At 39.6% G+C, this 25,231-nt stretch overlaps 1 protein-coding gene across 1 annotated transcript in view; it reads right to left on the minus strand.

Annotated features, from left to right (window-relative positions):
• The window catches only part of TECTB (tectorin beta), a 48,291-nt gene that overhangs the window by 1,509 nt on the left and 21,551 nt on the right, over positions 1-25,231 (minus strand). Inside the window, exons 9-10 of the mRNA XM_053691766.1 lie at positions 10,280-10,349; positions 4,190-4,222 (exon numbers count right to left, since the gene is read on the minus strand). Coding sequence (XP_053547741.1) covers positions 4,190-4,222; positions 10,280-10,349 — 103 coding nt within the window. The remainder of the gene's footprint in view (positions 1-4,189; positions 4,223-10,279; positions 10,350-25,231) is intronic.

Below are 25,231 nucleotides of genomic sequence, written 5' to 3' on the forward strand. Positions count from 1 at the left end.
CTTATGGGATGAGTCTGCAGGACGATCAGACCAGTTTATCTTACCTGTCTCTATAATATATACACCATGGCCAACCAATACTCAGGTACTGACATTTTTTTTATGGGTTATATTTTTGATTACCAAAACTAGCTATTCCAGTTACAAATATAAACCTAAATGAGCAATTTATTACTATGCAGCTGGTATAAACAAGTCATTAGGACTACTTTAATGTTCAAAATACAGTGCAGTGTTCCTTTAAGAATCTATCGCCAAGATTTAGAGTTGGGCGGTAGCCGTCAAAACCAGCGTTAGAGGCTCCTAACGCTGGTTTTGGCCGCCCGCTGTTATTTAGAGTCAGGAAAGGGTCTAACGCTCACTTTGCAGCCGCGACTTTTCCATACCGCAGATCCCCTTAAGTCAATTGCGTATCCTATCTTTTCAATGGGATCTTTCTAACGTCGGTATTTAGAGTCTTGGCTGAAGTGAGCGTTAGAAATCTAATGACAAAACTCCAGCTGCAGAAAAAAAATAGGAGATAAGAGCTTTCTGGGCTAACGCCGGTTCATAAAGCTCTTAACTACTGTGCTCTAAAGTACACTAACACCCATAAACTACCTATGTACCCCTAAACCGAGGCCCCCCGACTGCACACCGCCGCCACCTACGTTATCCCTATGTATCCCTAATCTGCTGCCCCTAATACCGCCGACACCTACATAATATTTATTAACCCCTAATCTGCCGCCCCCAACGTCGCCTCCACCTACCTACACTTATTAACCCCTAATCTGCCGACCGGACCTCACCGCTACTATAATAAATGTATTAACCCCTAATCCGCCTCACTCCCGCCTCAATAACCCTATAATAAATAGTATTAACCCTTAATCTTCCCTCCCTAACATCGCCGCCTCCTAACTTCAAGCATTAAACCCTAATCTGCCGACCGGACCTCACCGCTACTCTAATATATTTTTTTTTAACCTAACACCCCCCTAAGTTAAATATAATTTAAATCTAACGAAATAAATTAACTCTTATTAAATAAATTATTCCTATTTAAAGCTAAATACTTACCTGTAAAATAAACCCTAATATAGCTACAATATAAATTATAATTATATTGTAGCTATTTTAGGATTAATATTTATTTTACAGGCAACTTTGTATTTATTTTACCCAGGTACAATAGCTATTAAATAGTTAATTACTATTTAATAGCTACCTAGTTAAAATAATGACAAAATTACCTGTAAAATAAATCCTAACCTAAGTTACAATTAAACCTAACACTACACTATCAATAAATAAATTAAATAAACTACATACAATTATCTACAATTAAACCTAACACTACACTATCAATAAATTAATTAAATACAATACCTACAAATAAATACAATGAAATAAACTAACTAAAGTACAAAAAATAAAAAAGAACTAAGTTACAAAAAATAAAAAAATATTTACAAACATTAGAAAAATATTACAACAATTTTAAACTAATTACACCTACTCTAAGCCCCCTAATAAAATAACAAAGACCCCCAAAATAAAAAAATGCCCTACCCTATTCTAAAATTAAAATAGATAAGCTCTTTTACCTTACCAGCCCTGAAAAGGGCCCTTTGCGGGGCATGCCCCAAAGAATTCAGCTCTTTTGCCTGTAAAAAAAAACATACAATACCCCCCCCCAACATTACAACCCACCACCCACATACCCCTAATCTAACCCAAACCCCCCCTTAAATAAACCTAACACTAAGCCCCTGAAGATCTCCCTACCTTGACTTCATCACGCCGGGTTTACCGATCGATCCAGAAGAGCCTCCAATGTCTTGATCCAAGCCCAAGCGGGGGGCTGAAGATGTCCATGATCCGGCTGAAGTCTTCATCCAAGCGGGAGCTGAAGAGGTCCATGATCCGACTGAAGTCTTCTATCAAGCGGCATCTTCAATCTTCTTTCTTCCGGATCCATGTAGTTCATCCCGCCGACGCGGAACATCCATCTTCACCGACGACTTCCCGACGAATGACGGTTCCTTTAAGGGACGTCATCCAAGATGGCGTCCCTCAAATTCCGATTGGCTGATAGGATTCTATCAGCCAATCGGAATTAAGGTAGGAAAATTCTGATTGGCTGATGGAATCAGCCAATCAGATTCAAGTTCAATCCGATTGGCTGATCCAATCAGCCAATCAGATTGAGCTTGCATTCTATTGGCTGTTCCGATTGAACTTGAATCTGATTGGCTGATTCCATCAGCCAATCAGAATTTTCCTACCTTAATTCCGATTGGCTGATAGAATCCTATCAGCCAATCGGAATTCGAGGGACGCCATCTTGGATAACGTCCCTTAAAGGAACCGTCATTCGTCGGGAAGTCGTCGGTGAAGATGGATGTTCCGCGTCGGCGGGATGAACTACATGGATCCGGAAGAAAGAAGATTTAAGATGCCGCTTGATAGAAGACTTCAGTCGGATCATGGACCTCTTCAGCTCCCGCTTGGATGAAGACTTCAGCCGGATCATGGACATCTTCAGCCCCCCGCTTGGGCTTGGATCAAGACATCGGAGGCTCTTCTGGATCGATCGGTGAATCCGGCGTGGTGAAGACAAGGTAGGGAGATCTTCAGGGGCTTAGTGTTAGGTTTATTTAAGGGGGGTTTGGGTTAGATTAGGGGTATGTGGGTGGTGGGTTGTAATGTTGGGGGGGGGTATTGTATGCTTTTTTTTACAGGCAAAAGAACTGAATTCTTTGGGGCATGCCCCGCAAAGGGCCCTTTTCAGGGCTGGTAAGGTAAAAGAGCTTTTCTATTTTAATTTTAGAATAGGGTAGGGCATTTTTTTATTTTGGGGGTCTTTGTTATTTTATTAGGGGGCTTAGAGTAGGTGTAATTAGTTTAAAATTGTTGTAATATTTTTCTAATTTTTGTAAATATTTTTTTATTTTTTGTAACTTAGTTCTTTTTTATTTTTTTGTACTTTAGTTAGTTTATTTCATTGTATTTATTTGTAGGTATTGTATTTAATTAATTAATTTATTGATAGTGTAGTGTTAGGTTTAATTGTAGATAATTGTAGGTAGTTTATTTAATTTATTTATTGTTAGCATAGTGTTAGGTTTAATTGTAACTTAGGTTAGGATTTATTTTACAGGTAATTTTGTAATTATTTTAACTAGGTAACTATTAAATAGTTATTAACTATTTAATAGCTATTGTACCTGGTTAAAATATGGTTAAAATAATTAAAAAGTTGCCTGTAAAATAAATATGAATCCTAAAATAGCTACAATATAATTATAATTTATATTGTAGCTAAATTAGGATTTATTTTACAGGTAAGTATTTAGCTTTAAATAGGATTAATTTATTTAATAAGAGTTAATTTATTTCGTTAGATTTAAATTATATTTAACTTAGGGGGGTGTTAGTGTTAGGGTTAGACTTAGCTTTAGGGGTTAATACATTTATTAGAGTAGCGGTGAGGTCCGGTCGGCAGATTAGGGGTTAATTATTGTAGGTAGGTGGAGGCGACGTTCGGGACGGCAGATTAGGGGTTAATAAATATAATATAGGGGTCGGCGGTGTTAGGGGCAGCAGATTAGGGGTACATAGGGATAACGTAGGTTGCGGCGGTGTACGGAGCGGCAGATTAGGGGTAAATAATAATATGCAGGGGTCAGCGATAGCGGGGGCGGAAGATTAGGGGTTAATAAGTGTAAGGTTAGGGGTGTTTAGACTGGGGGTACATGTTAGAGTGTTAGGTGCAGACTTAGGAAGTGTTTCCCCATAGGAAACAATGGGGCTGCGTTAGGACCTTAACGCTGCTTTTTTGCAGGTGTTAGGTTTTTTATCAGCTCAAACAGCCCCATTGTTTCCTATGGGGGAATCGTGCACGAGCACGTTTTTGAAGCTGGCCGCGTCCGTAAGCACCGCTGGTATTGAGAGTTGCAGTGGCGGTAAATTATGCTCTACGCTCCCTTTTTGGAGCCTAACGCAGCCCTTCTGTGAACTCTAAATACCAGCGGTATTTAAAAGGTGCAGGGGAAAAAAAGCCAGCGTTAGCTACGCGGGTCGTTACCGACAAAACTCTAAATCTAGCCGTATATTTTTTCCCCCCATATACAGTTATCAAAATACAAACGCAATTACACTGAACCATGAATCTACAAGTGTACAAAATATTCTTTTAAAATACCTGAAATACTGTAATAGTTTGATGCTGCAGAATCTACAAAAAAAAGAAGAAATTATTATGTGAGATAATAGGTAATATTTATGTCCAAATAAGTTTATGAAAGAGCAGCTGTTCTAATTCAATTTAAGCATTCTGTTTTAGAGCGAACATAGAAAATATCCTGTCCCTTTAGATGACACAAACGTTTTACTTGCGGAAGCACATTTTACCCCTTACTGGTCAAAAGAACCCTCCTGTTTATTGTTACTGTTAGTTTAATGTTCTCACTGTTACTAGTAATTTATTCCAACCAACACAGATCATTAAAAGTGGCCCAAAGAGGCCCTTGCCTATGGTAGCAGATTTAGGGGAGGGGCAGCATGTTTTGTGCCTATGGTAGCAGATTTAGGGGAGGGGCAGCATGTTTTGTGCCTATGGTAGCAGATTTAGGGGAGGGGCAGCATGTTTTGTGCCTATGGTAGCAGATTTAGGGGAGGGGCAGCATGTTTTGTGCCTATGGTAGCAGATTTAGGGGAGGGGCAGCATGTTTTGTGCCTATGGTAGCAGATTTAGGGGAGGGGCAGCATGTTTTGTGCCTATGGTAGCAGATTTAGGGGAGGGGCAGCATGTTTTGTGCCTATGGTAGCAGATTTAGGGGAGGGGCAGCATGTTCTGTGCCTATGGTAGCAGATTTAGGGGAGGGGCAGCATGTTCTGTGCCTATGGTAGCAAATTTAGGGGAGGGGCAGCATGTTTTGTGCCTATGGTAGCAGATTTAGGGGAGGGGCAGCATGTTTTGTGCCTATGGTAGCAGATTTAGGGGAGGGGCAGCATGTTCTGTGCCTATGGTAGCAAATTTAGGGGAGGGGCAGCATGTTTTGTGCCTATGGTAGCACATTTAGGGGAGGGGCAGCATGTTTTGTGCCTATGGTAGCAGATTTAGGGGAGGGGCAGCATGTTTTGTGCCTATGGTAGCAGATTTAGGGGAGGGGCAGCATGTTCTGTGCCTATGGTAGCAAATTTAGGGGAGGGGCAGCATGTTTTGTGCCTATGGTAGCACATTTAGGGGAGGGGCAGCATGTTTTGTGCCTATGGTAGCAGATTTAGGGGAGGGGCAGCATGTTTTGTGCCTATGGTAGCAGATTTAGGGGAGGGGCAGCATGTTTTGTGCCTATGGTAGCAGATTTAAGGGAGGGGCAGAATGATTGTGCCTATGGTAGCAGATTTAGGGAAGGGGCAGCATGTTTTGTGCCTATGGTAGCAGATTTAGGGGAGGGGCAGCATGTTTTGTGCCTATGTTAGCAGATTTAGGGGAGGGGCAGCAGGTTTTGTGCCTAAGGTAGCAGATTTAGGGGAGGGGCAGCATGTTCTGTGCCTATGGTAGCAAATTTAGGGGAGGGGCAGCATGTTTTGTGCCTATGGTAGCAGATTTAGGGGAGGGGCAGCATGTTTTGTGCCTATGGTAGAAGATTTAAGGGAGGGGCAGAATGATTGTGCCTATGGTAGCAGATTTAGGGAAGGGGCAGCATGTTTTGTGCCTATGGTAGCAGATTTAGGGGAGGGGCAGCATGTTTTGTGCCTATGTTAGCAGATTTAGGGGAGGGGCAGCAGGTTTTGTGCCTATGGTAGCAGATTTAGGGGAGGGGCGGCATGTTCTGGGCCTATGGTAGCAGATTTAGGGGAGGGGCAACATGTTGTTGTCTATGGTAGCAGATTTAGAGAGGGGCAGCATGTTTTGTGTTTATGGTAGCAGATTTAGGGGAGGGGCAGCATGTTTTGTGCCTATGGTAGCAGATTTAGGGGAGGGGCAGCATGTTTTGTGCCTATGTTAGCAGATTTAGGAGAGGGGCAACATGTTGTGGTCTATGGTAGCAGATTTAGGGGAGGGGCAGCATGTTTTGTGTCTATGGTAACAGATTTAGGGGAGGGGCAGCATGTTTTGTGCCTATGGTAGCAGATTTAGGGGAGGGGCAGCATGTTTGTGCCTATGGTAGCAGATTTAGGGGAGGGGCAGCATGTTCTGTGCCTATGGTAGCAGATTTATGGAAGGGGCAGCATGTTTATGCCTATGGTAGCAGATTTAGGGGAGGGGCAGCATGTTTGTGCCTACGGTAACAGATTTAAGTGAGGGCCGGCATGTTTTGTGCCTATGGTAGCAGATTTAGGGGAGGGCAGCATGTTTGTGCATATAGTAGCAGATTTAGGGGAGGGGCAGCAAGTTCTGTGCCTATGGTAGCAAATTTAGGGGAGGGGCAGCATGTTTGTGCCTATATTAGCAGATTTAGGTGAGGGGCAGCATATTTTGTACCTATGGTAGCAGATTTAGGGGAGGGGCAGCATGTTTGTGCCTATAGTAGCAGATTTAGGGGAGGGCAGCATGTTTGTGCATATAGTAGCAGATTTAGGTGAGGGGCAGCATATTTTGTACCTATGGTAACAGATTTAGGGGAGGGGCAGCATGTTTGTGCCTATGGTAGCAGATTTAGGGGAGGGGCAGCATGTTCTGTGCCTATGGTAGCAGATTTAGGGGAGGGGCAGCATGTTTGTGCCTATGGTAGCAGATTTAGGGGAGGGGCAGCATGTTTGTACCTATAGTAGCAGATTTAGGAGAGGGGCAGCATGTTTGTACCTATGGTAGCAGATTTAGGGGAGGGGCAGCATGTTTGTGCCTATGGTAGCAGATTTAGGGGAGGGGCAGCATGTTTGTACCTATAGTAGCAGATTTAGGGGAGGGGCAGCATGTTTGTGCCTATGGTAGCAGATTTAGGGGAGGGGCAGCATGTTTGTACCTATAGTAGCAGATTTAGGTGAGGGGCAGCATGTTTGTGCCTATGGTAGCAGATTTAGAGGAGGGGCAGCATGTTTTGTGCCTATGGTAGCAGATTTAGGGGAGGGGCAGCATGTTTTGTACCTATGGTAGCAGATTTAGGGGAGTGGCAGCATGTTTGAGGGGTAGTGCTATGGATAAATGCCTTCCCACTCCTATGCTCTATACATGTTTTATTTTTTCATTGTATTAAAGCATTAGATTTTGTATATAATGGGCTAGATTACAAGTGGAGCTTAATCAATAGCACAGGTAGCGTTATCTTTTGCACAACATTGTGCAAACAATAACGCACAATCTAGTATTACAAGTGAATGGTGAAATATTAACCGAAGCAACTTAACCCCTTAAGGGCCAAGGTTTTCCAGCTTTTTGTGTTTAAATGACACAAGCAATTTTGGCATTGTTGCTCACTATTGGTTTAACCATAACCCTTTAACCCATTTAAGTAACAGCCGGGAGCTGCTGTTCATTGGCTTCCAGAATCGGCCATCATATGGTAACAGAGCACGATCGAGACTCCATTACTATATCAAGGCAGATAGCCAGATCATTAAAGATAATGGCACAGTCTCTGTCACTGTCTGAAACGATCTAGGTTGGTGTTGGCAGGAGATATGGGAGGGAAGGCGGGAGGCAGGTGGGCAGTCCAGTGGCAGAAGTGGGAGGGACCCTACACAACAGACAAAAAATATTTTGAAGAGAGAGGGAGGAATGGGGTGCTGCACTACAGGGGGGACCCCTATGCTACAGAAAAAATAATAATACATTTTAAAAATAAATAATAAACAATAGGTCCAAATGGGCTTTAGCCAATCGTTGTGTGTCTCCTTTGGGGTCCAGCTCGTAGGACTTGCAACGGTTGGCTGAAGCCGGATTCACCATCAAAGAAAAAAATTGAGTATGAAATGCGGGCAGAGGAAGGCCGCAATGTTTCTCTAAATGGGAATTATTTTAAGAATAAAGCGTCTTTAATCATGATTAAGAAGTGCCCCTCATTTTATGAATTATTTTATAAATAATTATAGATAGTGTGGATTCCATAGCCAAACTTTACAATCACTTTAAGTCATTGTGACTAGCTGTCTCAGTGATTTTATACATTTACTGTACTGCTGCTAGCCAGTGTTAATTTTGATGGCAAATTTTATTAAACTTAAAATGAAATAAAACCAAGTTTCATAAACAAACAGAAGTGCAACTTTAAAATATAAAAAACAAACAAACTATAAACTGTATTGCACATATTTCCCAATATAAAAACATTAACAGTTCTCTGTTAATAATTAAAACAAGTATCAAGTAACTTAACACAACAAAAAGTTTCTGCAGCTAGCACAGGCACAGCATAACTTAAACCCATACTCGTGGGTTATGCTTTTTTCTATAGGAAGAATCAATTGATTGTTCACAGATTCAAAAACGTTTCGGCAACAATATTAGCACTGCTCTAGAACTTCCAAACTCATTATATACTCCTGGAGTAAAGGTTTATTAACCTGATTTTATTTATGTTATTAAGGTTTGAACATGCAATACAGATTTAACAGATTGTTGTGGTATATAACATGTCTTTATCTTAAAATTTAATAAAATTAAGTTTCGTAAATTTGACAAAAGAGCAGTAATTAGATATGGATTGATTATAACACCTTGCATAAAATGTTTTTGTCAGCAAATTTTGATTTAGTTTTAGTCATATTTTAGTCATCAGAATTTCTTTAGTTTTATACTCGTTTTAGTCTAGTTTTAGTCAACGAAATTAACACTGCTGCTAGCTAGCCTCACATGCAGGCTTCAAGTAGCAGAATGAGATAGAAGCTGATTGCAGAGTGTATCTCATGAATGGAGTCACTGCACTGACAGGCATGGGACACAGGGACACACTGTCCCTGTGATCGCTAGCTTGGGGTGTCCTCCATTACATTATTTCTGCACTGCCTCATTCCTAAGGTATACAGAAATAGCACGGTTGAGTCAACAGGATTGAGAGTGGCTCGCTAGCAGCCCAGGAGACAGCCACCATACAGGGTACAGAGCTGGACCTTAAGGGTTGGTTGTTAAAGGGTTAATGGGATCAAAACGTTTTTAGCCAGCCCTATATTTTTAATGGACAGCACAAAATACTATTGTAAAATTTAGCTCTTTTTAACACCTGAATTAAAAAAACTATTGTTAATAATATAGCACAGCACTACATGAAGAACTCCAATACTAATTAAAAAAACTATTGTTAATAATGTAGCACAGCACTGTATGAAGAACTCCAATACTAATTAAAAAACTATTGTTAATAATGTAGCACAGCACTGTATGAAGAACTCCAATACTAATTAAAAAACTATTGTTAATAATGTAGCACAGCACTGTATGAAGAACTCCAATACTAATTAAAAAACTATTGTTAATAATGTAGCACAGCACTGTATGAAGAACTCCAATACTAATTAAAAAACTATTGTTAATAATGTAGCACAGCACTGCATGAAGAACTCCAATACTAATTAAAAAACTATTGTTAATAATGTAGCACAACACTGCATGAAGAACTCCAATACTAATTAAAAAACTATTGTTAATAATGTAGCACAGCACTGCATGAAGAACTCCAATACTAATTAAAAAACTATTGTTAATAATGTAGCACAGCACTACATGAAGAACTCCAATACTAATTAAAAAACTATTGTTAATAATGTAGCACAGCACTGTATGAAGAACTCCAATACTAATTAAAAAACTATTGTTAATAATATAGCACAGCACTGCATGAAGAACTCCAATACTAATTAAAAAACTATTGTTAATAATGTAGCACAGCACTGTATGAAGAACTCCAATACTAATTAAAAAACTATTGTTAATAATGTAGCAGTAGCACAGCACTGCATGAAGAACTCCAATACTAATTAGAAAACTATTGTTAATAATGTAGCACAGCACTGCATGAAGAACTCCAATACTTGAGCACTATTAGCACTCTAGTCATATCCAATAAAGAATTTTCCTGCACATCGCCCCCCATAGATGCGCTATCCGACATACAGATCTTAGTGCACCCCAGACTTCTGCTCGTTTGATAAAACATAACTTTGGACTTCTAATATGACCACTATAGATTTGTTATTGATTCCTCTAGAATGATGTTAACAAGCAGTACTAGTGCTAAGGTTTTTTCACTTCACTTGTAATCTAAGCCAATGCTTTTCAGCAGAAATTCGGACAGATTAGAGCTGAGCTCAGTGTTTCTGTGTTTCTAGATTTTATGCTGCTTTTCTCACTTACTTTGAAGTACAAATTCTGCTACTAAAACACCACCTGTCTGCTCCTTTTGCTGCTTACGTTTTCCGCACATCTGAAAGATAGAAATGGGGAGAAACTGTATCTATTTCACAACAAATATCACTGTACAAACCCCTGAAATGGTTGCTTGTGTTATTTACACATGATGTATATAAAGCATTCTGGATTTTTAAAATGAATCTGGAAATTTAGCCCAATTTGTTTCTTTCATGAATCAGATTGAGCAGACATTTTAAACAACTTGCTAAATTACTTTTATTATCATTTTTTATTAATTCACGTTATCTTTTGTCTAAAAAGCAGAGATGTAAGTTTAGGAGCGTACACGTGTCTGGAGCACTATATAGCAGCAGTTTTGCAAGAATGTGATCCATTTGCAAGATCACTATATGGCAGCACTTATCCTACCACATAGTGCTCCAAATGCCTACCTAGGTATCTCTTCAACAGAGAATGTCATGGGAACTAAGCAAATTTGATCATTGAAGTCAATTGAAAACTTTTTAAATTTAGTATGTTCTGCCTGAATCACAAAATAACATTTTTGGATTTCATATCCCTTTAAGAGTTAAAAGTTCAAGAAATAAAGTCACTAGTGATTTGTAAACTCACTGAAAAACAAAGTAACAGAAGCATTTGCATTTCAAAAATATATTTACACCATTGTATCAAATGATCAGTGTTGATGATATATTATAGTTAACAACATTGTGGCAGACATATAAATAATAATAAAGCTGTGCATAGCAAGAGTTACTAATAGCTTTGGTACAAAGGTTCACAGATAAAGGCACATTTATAAATTTGAAATTAGAGGGGCATGGAATTCAATTTAGATATGTATTGTTTGTATACATTAGAAATGAAGGGACATAAAAGTATAAAAATAAAATGTTATAGCAATTTATTATTGCACTATTGCTTGAATATAAATGTGTTTAACCCCTGTAGAGGCTCACGATTAGCAATGCAATACTGGGAGCTAGCTGAACTCATCTGATTATCCAAAGACAAGTAGCGAATGTCTGTAGACACCAATTACCGGCTAGTTCCCAGAAGTGCATTGCTGCTGGACATATGTACATATGCTTTTAAAAAAGGATACCAAAAGGAAGTAAATTTGATAATAGAAGTAAATTTAAAAAGTGTTTTAAAACTGCATGCTTTATCTAAATCATGAAAGTTTAATTTTGACTTCATGCCCCTTTACGAAAATCTGTCAAAAATGTTTTTTATTTTATATGGCAGATATTTAATATCGTAGAGTGGCTCAGGGATATACCCTTTGAAAAGCCTGGATGAACTCATGTTCTTAGCCAATCAGAGACTGCTTTAAAGTGTCAGTAACGTCAATATTATATTTCTAATTTGTTCCATTATCAGTTTTGCTTGGATCTCTTGGAATTCAGTGTTAAAGAGTAAGCTCAGGTAAGCTCAGGAGCGTGCACATGTTTTAAGTCATGTGGCACCAGTATTTGCAAAAATGTTTATAGCAGTTATATATAGTTACAAACACTGCTGCCTTAGGCCTAGATTTGGAGTTTGGCGGTAGCCGTGAAAACCAGCGTTAGAGGCTCCTAACGCTGGTTTTAGGCTACCTCCGGTTTTAGGCTACCTCACTTTTCAGCCGCGACTTTTCCATACCGCAGATCCCCTTACGTCAATTGCGTATCCTATCTTTTCAATGGGATTTTTCTAACTCCGGTATTTAGAGTCGTGTCTGAAGTGAGCGTTAGAAATCTAACGACGAAACTCCAGCCGCAGAAAAAAGTCAGTAGTTAAGAGCTTTCTGGGCTAACGCCGGTTCAAAAAGCTCTTAACTACTGTACTCTAAAGTACACTAACACCCATAAACTACCTATGTACCCCTAAACCGAGGTCCCCCCACATCGCCGCCACTCGATTAAATGTTTTTAACCCCTAATCTGCCGACCGCCACCTACGTTATACTTATGTACCCCTAATCTGCTGCCCCTAACACCGCCGACCCCTATATTATATTTATTAACCCCTAATCTGCCCCCCTCAAAGTCGCCTCCACCTGCCTACACTTATTAACCCCTAATCTGCTGAGCGGACCGCACCGCTATTATTATAAAGTTATTAACCCCTAATCCGCCTCACTAACCCTATAATAAATAGTATTAACCCCTAATCTGCCCTCCCTAACATCGCCGACACCTAACTTCAATTATTAACCCCTAATCTGCCGACTGGAGCTCACCGCTATTCTAATAAATGTATTAACCCCTAAAGCTAAGTCTAACCCTAACACTAACACCCCCCTAAGTTAAATATAATTTTAATCTAACGAAATTAATTAACTCTTATTAAATAAATTATTCCTATTTAAAGCTAAATACTTACCTGTAAAATAAATCCTAATATAGCTACAATATAAATTATAATTATATTATAGCTATTTTAGGATTAATATTTATTTTAACCAGGTACAATAGCTATTAAATAGTTAAGAACTATTTAATAGCTAAAATAGTTAAAATAATTACAAATTTACCGGTAAAATAAATCCTAACCTAAGTTACAATTAAACCTAACACTACACTATCAATAAATTAATTAAATACAATACCTACAAATAACTACAATGAAATAAACTAACTAAAGTACAAAAAATAAAAAAGGACTAAGTTACAAAAAATAAAAAAATATTTACAAACATAAGAAAAATATTACAACAATTTTAAACTAATTACACCTACTCTAAGCCCCCTAATAAAATAAGAAAGCCCCCCAAAATAAAAAAAATGCCCTACCCTATTCTAGATTACTAAAGTTCAAAGCTCTTTTACCTTACCAGCCCTGAACAGGGCCCTTTGCGGGGCATGCCCCAAGAAGTTCAGCTCTTTTGCCTGTAAAAAAAAACATACAATACCCCCCCCAACATTACAACCCACCACCCACATACCCCTAATCTAACCCAAACCCCCCTTAAATAAACCTAACACTAAGCCCCTGAAGATCTCCCTACCTTGAGTCGTCTTCACCCAGCCGAGCCAAATTCTTCATCCAAGCAGAGCAAGAAGAGATCCTCCATCCGGTAGAAGTCTTCATCCAAGCAGGGCAGAAGAGGTCTTCCATCCGTTTGAAGTCTTCATCCAAGCAGGATCTTCTATCGTCATCCATCCGGAGCAGAGCTGCAGGATCCTGAAGACCTCCGACGCGGAACATCCATCCTGGCCGACGACTGAACGACGAATGACGGTTCCTTTAAATGACGTCATCCAAGATGGCGTCCCTCGAATTCCGATTGGCTGATAGGATTCTATCAGCCAATCGGAATTAAGGAATTAAGGTAGGAATATTCTGATTGGCTGATGGAATCAGCCAATCAGAATCAAGTTCAATCAGAATATTCCTACCTTAATTCCGATTGGCTGATAGAATCCTATCAGCCAATCGGAATTCGAGGGACGCCATCTTGGATGACGTCATTTAAAGGAACCGTCATTCGGCTAGTAGGCGTCGGGAGAAGAGGATGTTCCGCGTCGGATGGAAGATGATGGCTCCCGAAGAAAGAAGATTGAAGATGCCGTTGATAGAAGACTTCTTCCGGATCATGGACCTCTTCAGCTCCCGCTTGGATGAAGACTTCAGCCGGATCATGGACCTCTTCAGCTCCCGCTTGGATGATGACTTCAGCCGGATCATGGACCTCTTCAGCCCCCCGCTTGGGCTTGGATCAGGACATCGGAGGAGCTCTTCTGGATCGATCAGTGAACCTGGTATGGTGAAGATAAGGTAGGAAGATCTTCAGGGGCTTAGTGTTAGGTTTATTTAAGGGGGGGGTTGGGTTAGATTAGGGGTATGTGGGTGGTGGGTTGTAATGTTGGGGGGGGTATTGTATGTTTTTTTTTACAGGCAAAAGAGCTGAACTTCTTGGGGCATGCCCCGCAAAGGGCCCTGTTCAGGGCTGGTAAGGTAAAAGAGCTTTGAACTTTAGTAATTTAGAATAGGGTAGGGCATTTTTTTATTTTGGGGGGCTTTGTTATTTTATTAGGGGGCTTAGAGTAGGTGTAATTAGTTTAAAATTGTTGTAATATTTTTCTTATGTTTGTAAATATTTTTTTATTTTTTGTAACTTAGTTCTTTTTTATTTTTTGTACTTTAGATAGTTTATTTCATTGTAGTTATTTGTAGGTATTGTATTTAATTTATTTATTGATAGTGTAGTGTTAGGTTTAATTGTAGATAATTATAGGTATTTTATTTAATTAATTTATTGATAGTGTAGTGTTAGGTTTAATTGTAACTTAGGTTAGGATTTATTTTACAGGTAATTTTGTCATTATTTTAACTATTTTAGCTATTAAATAGTTCTTAACTATTTAATAGCTAATTTACCTCTACAAATAACCGATAACAATAATAATAATACCTGGTTAAAATAAATACAAAGTTACCTGTAAAATAAATATTAATCCTAAAATAGCTATAATATAATTATAATTTATATTGTAGCTATATTAGGATTTATTTTACAGGTAAGTATTTATCTTTAAATAGGAATAATTTATTTAATAAGAGTTAATTAATTTTGTTAGATTAAAATTATATTTAACTTAGGGGGGTGTTAGGGTTAGACTTAGCTTTAGGGGTTAATACATTTATTAGAATAGCGGTGAGCTCCAGTCGGCAGATTAGGGGTTAATAATTGAAGTTAGGTGTCGGCGATGTTAGGGAGGGCAGATTAGGGGTTAATACTATTTATTATAGGGTTAGTGAGGCGGATTAGGGGTTAATAACTTTGTAATAATAGCGGTGCGGTACGGTCGGCAGATTAAGGGTTAATAAGTGTAGGCAGGTGGAGGCGACGTTGTGGGGGGCAGATTAGGGGTTAATAAATATAATATAGGGGTCGGCGATGTTAGGGCAGCAGATTAGGGGTACATAGGGATAATGTAAGTAGCGGCGGTTTACGGAGCGGCAGATTAGGGGTTAATAATAATATGCAGGGGTCAGCGATAGCGGGGGCGGCAGATTAGGGGTTAATAAGTGTAAGGTTAGGGGTGTTTAGACTCGGGGTACATGTTAAAGTGTTAGGTGCAGACGTAGGAAGTGTTTCCCCATAGCAAACAATGGGGCTGCGTTAGAAGCTGAACTCGGCTTTTTTGCAGGTGTTAGGTTTTTTTTCAGCTTTTCAGCTCAAACAGCCCCATTGTTTCCTATGGGGGAATCATGCACGAGCACGTTTTTTAGGCTGGCCGCGTCCGTAAGCAACTCTGGTATCGAGAGTTGCAGTTGCGTTAAATATGCTCTACGCTCCTTTTTTGGAGCCTAACGCTGACATTCTGTGGACTCTCAATACCAGAGTTATTTTTATGGTGCGGCCAGAAAAAAGCCAGGGTTAGTTACGCGGGTCCTTACCGACAAAACTCTAAATCTAGCCGTTAGACTGCTTTAGGCACGTGCATGCTCCCAAGCTCCCATCAGCCTGCCAAGGTTTAGTCTTTCACAAAGGATACCAAGAAAACAAAGCAAATTTTGATACTAGAAGTAAGTTGTAAAGTTGCATTCTCTATCTGAAACATGAAAGTTTCATTTTGAGCTTACTGCCCCTTTAAGGTGAACAATGAGAATTGCTTTAGCATTGTCCCATACACAGACTATGGGGGGTAGTTATCAAGCCGTCTACTTTTCTGGCTTCGCCGGCCCAATACGCCCTCCTAAGCTCGCCTCACATCGCCGCCGCGGACCTGAAAAAATACGCCTACGTTATCAAATAAAGCTGTCAAAAAGCCACGGGGCGATGAGCAGCGGACTGTGACAGTTATCACTCATCCGATCTCGCTGCCCTTCGGCTTTTTCCCAGCTTTATTGCTAGCCTGTCACTAAGCACTCACACTAAACTACACTGTTCTATCCCTATACCGGCGCCCCCGGAGCCTCCCGCAACTCAATAAAGTTACTAACCCCTAAACCGCCGCTCCTAGACCCTGCCGCAACTCTTATAAATGTATTAACCCCTAAACCGCCGCTCCTAGACCCTGCCGCAACTCTTATAAATGTATTAACCCCTAAACCGCCGCTCCCGGACACCGCTGCCACCTACATAATGCCTAGTAACCCCTATCCTGCCCCCCCTACACCGTCGCCCTCTATTATAAAGTTATTAACCCCTATCCTGCTGATCCCGCACCTCTCCACAAATAAATAAATAGTTTAACCCCTAAACCGCCACTCCCTGAACCCGCCGCAACCTATATTAAACCTATTAACCCCTATCCTGCCCCCCTACACCGTCGCCACCTATAATAAATTTAATAACCCCTAATCTGCCCCCCTTACACCGTCGCCACCTATAATAAATTTATTAACCCCTAATCTGCCCCCCACTACACCGCCGCCACTGTAATAAAATTATTAACCCCTAAACCTAAGTCTAACCCTAACGCCCCCCTAACTTAAATATTAATTAAATAAATCTAAATAAATTAACTCTTATTAACTAAATGAATCCTATTTAAAACTAAATACTTACCTTTAAAATAAACCCTAATATAGCTACAATATAAATAATAATTATATTCTAGCTATCTTAGGATTTATTTTTATTTTACAGGTACCTTTCAATTTATTTTAACCAGGTACAATAGCTATTAAATAGTTATTAACTATTTAATAGCTTACCTAGCTAAAATAAAGAGAAATGTACCTGTAACATAAATCCTAACCTAAGTTACAATTACACCTAACACTACACTATACTTTAATAAATTATTCCTATTTAAAACTAAATACTTACCTGTAAAATAAATCCTAAGATAGCTACAATATAATTAATAATTATATTATAGCTATCTTAGGATTAATATTTATTTTACAGGTAACTTTGTATTTATTTTAGCTAGTTAGAATAGTTATTAAATAGTTATTAACTATTTAATAACTACCTAGCTAAAAGAAATACAAAATCACCTGTAAAATAAATCCTAACTTAAGTTACAATTAAACCTAATACTACACTATCATTAAATTAATTAAATAAACTACCTACAAATAACTACAATTAAATACAATTACATAAACTAACTAAAGTACAAAAAATAAAAAAAGCTAAGTTACAAAAAATAAAAAAATAAGTTACAAACATGTTAAAAATATTACAACAATTTTAAGATACTTACACCTAATCTAAGCCCCCTAATAAAATAACAAACCCCCCCAAAATAAAAAAATGCCCTACCCTATTCTAAATTAAATAAAGTTCAAAGCTCTTTTACCTTACCAGCCCTTAAAAGGGCCATTTGTGGGGGCATGCCCCAAAGAAAACAGCTCTTTTGTGTCAGCCGTTTAGGAATCAGTCCGGGGTGCAACCCAACTGCTAGCGTGAATAGTAAAACACACGCTAGCACACTGAGAAATAACCAGGAAGTGACCCACTCAGGAAACAGATAAGATTGGTTACAAAAAATAATAATTGTTCCAGTACGCAGGAAAACCACAAAAGTGAAAACGTCCCTTTAAGCAGGTTAGGAAAAGATAATGCTCTTATTTGAAGCTTGTGAAAGTAGATGTCCTTTTAAGCAGACTTGTAACAAACAAAAAGACAAAGTTCTCTTTTGCAGCTTGTAAAAGTAAATATCCCTTTAAGCAGGCTTGTAACAAACAGAAAGACAAAGTTCTCTTTTGCAGCTTGTAAAAGTAAATGTCCCTTTAAGCAGGCTTGAAACAAACAAAAAGGCAAAGTTCTCTTTTGCAGCTTGTAAAAGTAAATGTCCCTTTAAGCAGGCTTGTAACAAACAAAAAAGACAAAGTTCTCTTTTGCAGCTTGTAAAAGAAAGTATCCCTTTAAGCAGGCTTGAAACAAACAGAAAGACAAAGTTCTCTTTTGCAGCTTGTAAAAGTAAATGTCCCTTTAAGCAGGTAGTAAATAGGAAAATATATCCAAGAGAAGATTGAGGGATAAGGCATAAGCAAGGTCAGGCAGGCAGAAGTCGGTATCCAAAACAACAGTAGCAGGGTTAAGGCAAAAGCTTAGTCAGGCAGGCAGTAGTCGGTATCCAAACAACAGTAGCAGGGGTAAGGCAAAAGCTTGGTCAGGCAGGCAGTAGTCGGTACACAAGAATAGCAACAGATACAAGTACTCACAGACGCCAGGGGAATCAAACAAACGGGCCCAGAGTAAGATCTCCCGCCGTGGTTTAAAGGCAGGAGCGGCGACGTAATCAGAGGGGTGTGTCAGAGGATGCGTCACATTGCTAAGCAACGTGACGTCATTCACACAGAGAAGATCCGGGAGCCGCGGTGACACGGCGATGAACGGAAAAAATCATGACAGCACCCCCCTCCTCAAGGACCCCTCCGGGGGACAGGACCAGGCCTAGCAGGATGAGTCTTGTGGAAGGCCTTTAATAAAGTAGGAGCATTTACTTGATGAGCCGGCTCCCAGGATCGTTCCGTGACTGGATAACCTTTCCAATGAATGAGATAATACAATTTCTTGCCACGGAGCTTGGAATCCAGAATATGGCTGATCTCAAACTCAGGGTGTCCATGGACAAACAGAGGTGGAGGTTTAGAAAGAGGTTTAGAATACCTGTTAGACATCATAGGTTTTAGAAGAGAAACGTGGAATACCGGATGGACTTTGAGAGTCTTGGGTAAAGCCACCCGGTAAGCAGTGGAACACACTTGACCCAGTATTCGGAAAGGACCCACGTATCGTGGTCCCAGTTTGGTAGAAGGTTGTTTCAGGCGGAGAAAACGAGAGGAAATCCAAACTTTATCACCAGGACGATACTTGGGAGCCTTTTTCCGTCGAAGATCTGAAAAGAACTTGTAACGTTTAGAAGCTACAGAAAGAATACGATGTATTCTCCGCCAATGTCGAGTTAATCTTCGGGCAGTAAGATCAGAGGCAGGATTCACTGTGGAAGAAGTATGCAAAGGAAATGTTCTGGGCTGATATCCGTAAGCCGCATGAAAAGGAGAGGTCTGAAGGGAGGAATTATACCGGGCGTTATGAGCCAATTCAGCTAAAGGAAGGTAAGAAGTCCAGTTAGAGTGATAATGATCCACATAATGTCTAAGATATGTTTCAAGACACTGGTTTACCCTTTCAGTCTGGCCGTTAGATTGTGGATGATGAGAAGTAGACAGAGATATTGTGGTTCCAAAGTGTTTACAAAGTGATCTCCAAAATCGGGAAACAAACTGTACCCCTCTATCTGAAACAATATCCAGAGGAAATCCATGGATTCTTACAATATGTGAAATAAAAAGTTCAGAAAGTCTTTTGGCAGACGGTAATCCTGGTAAGGGAACAAAATGAGCAGTTTTAGTGAACCTGTCGACCACCACCCAAATAGTGTTGTTTCCAGCTGACAAAGGAAGGTCGGTAATAAAGTCCATGGATACATGAGTCCAAGGCTGATGAGGTATGGGCAACGGTTGGAGCAACCCTGAAGGAAGTTGGCGAGGAGTCTTGTTCATAGCACATTGTGTGCATACTGAGACGTAATCTTTAACATCTTGAGAAAGAGTAGGCCACCAAACATGCTGTTTGAGATTTCGAGTGGTGATACTGATGCCAGGATGTCCAGAAAGAGGACTATCATGAGCCCAAAATAGAATCTTGGAACGAAGGCGTTCAGGAACAAAGAGTAAACCATCAGGAGGTTTACAGGACAAAGGAAGATTCCTTTGAGCAGACTGTAAATCTTGTAACCAAGAAGTTGTTAGCTGGGCTATGACTTCATGAGGTTGGAGAATGGTACCAGACTCAGGAATTGGTGTATCTTGAAATTGTCTGGAAAGGGCGTCTGCTTTAATATTTTTTGAAACAGGTATGTAAGACAAATTATAGTGAAACCGGGAGAAGAATAACGACCAGCGTGCTTGCCTGGAATTCAATCGTTTGGCCGTTTGGAGATAAAGAAGGTTTTTATGATCAGTGAGTATGGTAAACGGCAAAGAAGTACCTTCCAGCCAATGCCTCCACTCGTCCAAGGCCATTTTAATGGCAAGCAACTCTTTATTCCCTACGTCATAGTTAAATTCAGAAGGAGTGAATTTTTTAGAGAAAAAACCAACAGGATGAATCCTTCCAGTCTCCGGTATTCGTTGAGAAAGAACAGCTCCAGCAGCAACAGAGGAAGCATCAACTTCCAGGATAAACTGAAAATCTGGATTTGGGTGACGGAGAATAGGTGCAGAAGAAAAAGCTTCTTTGAGAGACTCAAAAGCCTCTATAGCCTCAGGAGGCCATCTTTTACAATTTTGTCCCTTTCTAGTGAGAAAAGTAAGGGGAGAAGTAATAGTAGCAAAATCCTTGATGAACTTCCTGTAATAGTTGGTGAAGCCCAGAAAACGTTGCAAAGCCTTCAGAGAATCAGGTCTAGGCCAATCCAAGATGGCAGAAAGTTTAGTAGGATCCATTTCAAATCCAGATGCCGATATTACATAACCCAAAAAGGGTATGTATCTTTGATGGAAAGAACATTTCTCCAGTTTAGCAAACAGATGGTAATCTCTTAAACGTTGAAGTACTTTCCTGACGTGGTGCACATGATCTTGGTGGTTCTGAGAAAAAATTAAGATATCGTCAAGGTATATGATGACAAAGATATTCAAAAAATCACGAAAGATCTCGTTTACAAAATGTTGAAAAACCGCCGGGGCATTGCATAGCCCAAAAGGCATGACCAGATATTCGTAATGCCCAAATCGAGTGTTAAAAGCAGTCTTCCACTCATCTCCTTTGCGTATACGGATAAGATTGTATGCACCACATAGATCAAGTTTGGTGAATATGGTGGCTCCCTGAAGATAAGTAAAAAGTTCCGGAATAAGGGGTAGAGGATAACTGTTCTTGATGGTAATCTGATTTAGTCCTCTGTAATCAATACAGGGTCGTAATCCGCCATCCTTTTTTCCTACAAAAAAGAAACCAGCCCCTACAGGGGAAGAGGAGGGTCGGATAAATCCTCTAGCTAGATTGTCTTTAATATAACCTTCCAAAGCCACGTTTTCAGGTTTAGAAAGTGGATATGTCTTGCCTCAAGGATAGGAACCCCCGGGAAGGAGATCAATGGGGCAATCAAAAGGGCGGTGAGGAGGAAGACGTTCAGCTTCCTTTTTGGAGAAAACATCCACAAAGTCATGATAAGGCATAGGTAGAGAGTCCGGAGTTTCGACTGTGAGAGCAATAGTGAGTGGTAACTTGGTGATCTTTTGAAGACATTTAGTCTGGCATGTAGATCCCCAGGAGGTGAGTTCGCCGAAAGTCCAAGAAAAAGTAGGATTGTGTACTTGGAGCCAGGGTAATCCCAAGATAATGGGAAATTGAGGAGTGGGAATGACATCAAAACAAATTGTCTCGGAATGAAGTATTCCTACGGTGAGAAGTAAAGGTTGAGTAGCAAACTGAATATATCCGGATTCCAAAGGATCTCCACTGACCGTAGAGACTGAAATTGAATACTCTTTCTTTAGTAAGGGTATAGAGTGAGTAGAGACGAATGTGGAGTCAATGAACACTCCTCCAGCACCAGAGTCGATAAGAGCTTGGGTATAAATCTTACTATGTCCAATTTGAAGGGTTACTGGAACAAAGAGTTTCTTGTATAGGGAATGACTACTTTTTTGGCTTAACTCAGTTCCCTGGACTAGAGTTAAGCCCTGGCTTTTACTGGTCTGGTAGGACAATCCCTTAATAAATGCCCTTTAAGGCCACAGTACAAACACAAGCCAAGAGAACGTCTTCTCAAGCGTTCAGTCTCTGTTAATTTTATACTTCCCACTTCCATGGGTTCAACCTGATCAGGAGTAGGAGAGGCAGGAGTGACTGGATTAGAAAAACGAGGAGCCAAACGAAAAGGAGTTCGAGTTGAAGACCTCTGTGTTCTATCCTTTTCTTGTTGGCGTTTACGAAATCTGGCGTCGAGACTGATACAAAGATTTATTAAGGCTTCCAAGGATTCTGGAAGTTCCCGATATACCAATTCATCCTTGAGACGCTCAGAAAGTCCTTTACGAAAAGCGGCTCTAAGTGCTCCCTGATTCCAAGTAGTTTCAGAGGCAAGGGTGCGGAACTCAATTGCGTATTGAGAAACTGGTTGACTACCTTGACGTAAATCCAAGAGAGTAGCTTCAGCAGCGGATGACCTTCCAGGTTTATCAAATACATTTGAAAACACAGAGAGAAATGTATCTACATCCAAAAGTATAGGGTCATTCTTTTCTAGCAAAGGTGATACCCAAGCCAAAGCTTTTCCTTTCATTAAGGAAATAAGAAATGTGATTCTAGAAGAGGGAGTAGCAAAAAGAGTAGGGCTATTTCGGAAATGGAGACGGCACTGATTCAGAAAGCCCCTACATTCTTCAGGATTCCCATCATATTTATCCGGAAGAGGTATCCTGGAACTCAGTTCTACCTGAGACTGGTTGTTAGGAATCGAAGGAGGTAATGCCTCAATAGGATTAGGATTGGGATTAGGATTGGGAGGTGCAGTAGCAACCAAATTTTGTAATAAAGCAGTTATTTGATCAAGTTTAGTGTCCAGAGACTGCAAGTGGGTGGCATGAGATCCCAATAGCTGTCCCTGGTGAGCCACGGCCATGGATAACTCAGTGGGGTCCATTTATGGCCCGTTTGTAATGTCAGCCATTTAGGAATCAGTCCGGGGTGCAACCCAACTGCTAGCGTGAATAGTAAAACACACGCTAGCACACTGAGAAATAACCAGGACGTGACCCACTCAGGAAACAGATAAGATTGGTTACAAAAAATAATAATTGTTCCAGTACGCAGGAAAACCACAAAAGTGAAAACGTCCCTTTAAGCAGGTTAGGAAAAGATAATGCTCTTATTTGAAGCTTGTGAAAGTAGATGTCCTTTTAAGCAGACTTGTAACAAACAAAAAGACAAAGTTCTCTTTTGCAGCTTGTAAAAGTAAATATCCCTTTAAGCAGGCTTGTAACAAACAGAAAGACAAAGTTCTCTTTTGCAGCTTGTAAAAGTAAATGTCCCTTTAAGCAGGCTTGAAACAAACAAAAAGGCAAAGTTCTCTTTTGCAGCTTGTAAAAGTAAATGTCCCTTTAAGCAGGCTTGTAACAAACAAAAAAGACAAAGTTCTCTTTTGCAGCTTGTAAAAGAAAGTATCCCTTTAAGCAGGCTTGAAACAAACAGAAAGACAAAGTTCTCTTTTGCAGCTTGTAAAAGTAAATGTCCCTTTAAGCAGGTAGTAAATAGGAAAATATATCCAAGAGAAGATTGAGGGATAAGGCATAAGCAAGGTCAGGCAGGCAGAAGTCGGTATCCAAAACAACAGTAGCAGGGTTAAGGCAAAAGCTTAGTCAGGCAGGCAGTAGTCGGTATCCAAACAACAGTAGCAGGGGTAAGGCAAAAGCTTGGTCAGGCATCCAGTAGTCGGTACACAAGAATAGCAACAGATACAAGTACTCACAGACGCCAGGGGAATCAAACAAACGGGCCCAGAGTAAGATCTCCCGCCGTGGTTTAAAGGCAGGAGCGGCGACGTAATCAGAGGGGTGTGTCAGAGGATGCGTCACGTTGCTAAGCAACGTGACGTCATTCACACAGAGAAGATCCGGGAGCCGCGGTGACACGGCGATGAACGCAAAAAATCATGACATTTTGCCTGTAAAAGAAAAATACAACCCCCCCAACATTAAAACCCACCACCCACATACCCCTAATCTAACCCAAACCCCCCTTACAAAAACCTAACACTAATCCCCTGAAGATCATCCTACCGAAGTGGACATCCGGAGCGGAAGAAGTTAATCCTCCAAGCAGCGCTGAAGAAATCTTCCATCCGATGAAGTCATCATCCAGGCGGCGCTGAAGTATTTTTCTTTTACAGGCAAAAGAGCTGTTTTCTTTGGGGCATGCCCCCACGAATGGCCCTTTTAAGGGCTGGTAAGGTAAAAGAGCTTTGAACTTTATTTAATTTAGAATAGGGTAGGGCATTTTTTTATTTTTGGGGGGTTTGTTATTTTATTAGGGGGCTTAGATTAGGTGTAAGTAGCTTAAAATTGTTGTAATATTTTTAACATGTTTGTAACTTATTTTTTTATTTTTTGTAACTTAGCTTTTTTTATTTTTTGTACTTTAGTTAGTTTATGTAATTGTATTTAATTGTAGTTATTTATAGGTAGTTTATTTAATTAATTTAATGATAGTGTAGTATTAGGTTTAATTGTAACTTAAGTTAGGATTTATTTTACAGGTAATTTTGTATTTCTTTTAGCTAGGTAGTTATTAAATAGTTAATAACTATTTAATAACTATTCTAACTAGCTAAAATAAATACAAAGTTACCTGTAAAATAAATATAAATCCTAAGATAGCTATAATATAAGTATTAATTATATTGTAGCTATTTTAGGATTTATTTTACAGGTAAGTATTTAGTTTTAAATAGGAATAATTTATTAAAGTATAGTGTAGTGTTAGGTGTAATTGTAACTTAGGTTAGGATTTATTTTACAGGTACATTTCTCTTTATTTTAGCTAGGTAAGCTATTAAATAGTTAATTAATAACTATTTACTAGTTATTGTACATGGTTAAAATAAATTGAAAGGTACCTGTAAAATAAATATAAATCCTAAGATAGCTAGAATATAATTATTATTTATATTGTAGCTATATTAGGGTTTATTTTAAAGGTAAGTATTTAGTTTTAAATAGGATTCATTTAGTTAATAAGAGTTAATTTATTTAGATTTATTTAATTAATATTTAAGTTAGGGGGGCGTTAGGGTTAGGGTTAGACTTAGGTTTAGGGGTTAATAATTTTATTACAGTGGCGGCGGCGTAGTGGGGGGCAGGATAGGGGTTAATAAATTTATTATAGGTGGCGACGGTGTCGGGGGGGCAGATTAGGGGTTAATAAATTTATTATAGGTGGCGACGGTGTAGGGGGGCAGATTAGGGGTTAATCCA

The sequence above is a fragment of the Bombina bombina genome, chromosome 9, assembly GCF_027579735.1.
Source record: "Bombina bombina isolate aBomBom1 chromosome 9, aBomBom1.pri, whole genome shotgun sequence".
Lineage (NCBI taxonomy): Eukaryota > Metazoa > Chordata > Amphibia > Anura > Bombinatoridae > Bombina > Bombina bombina.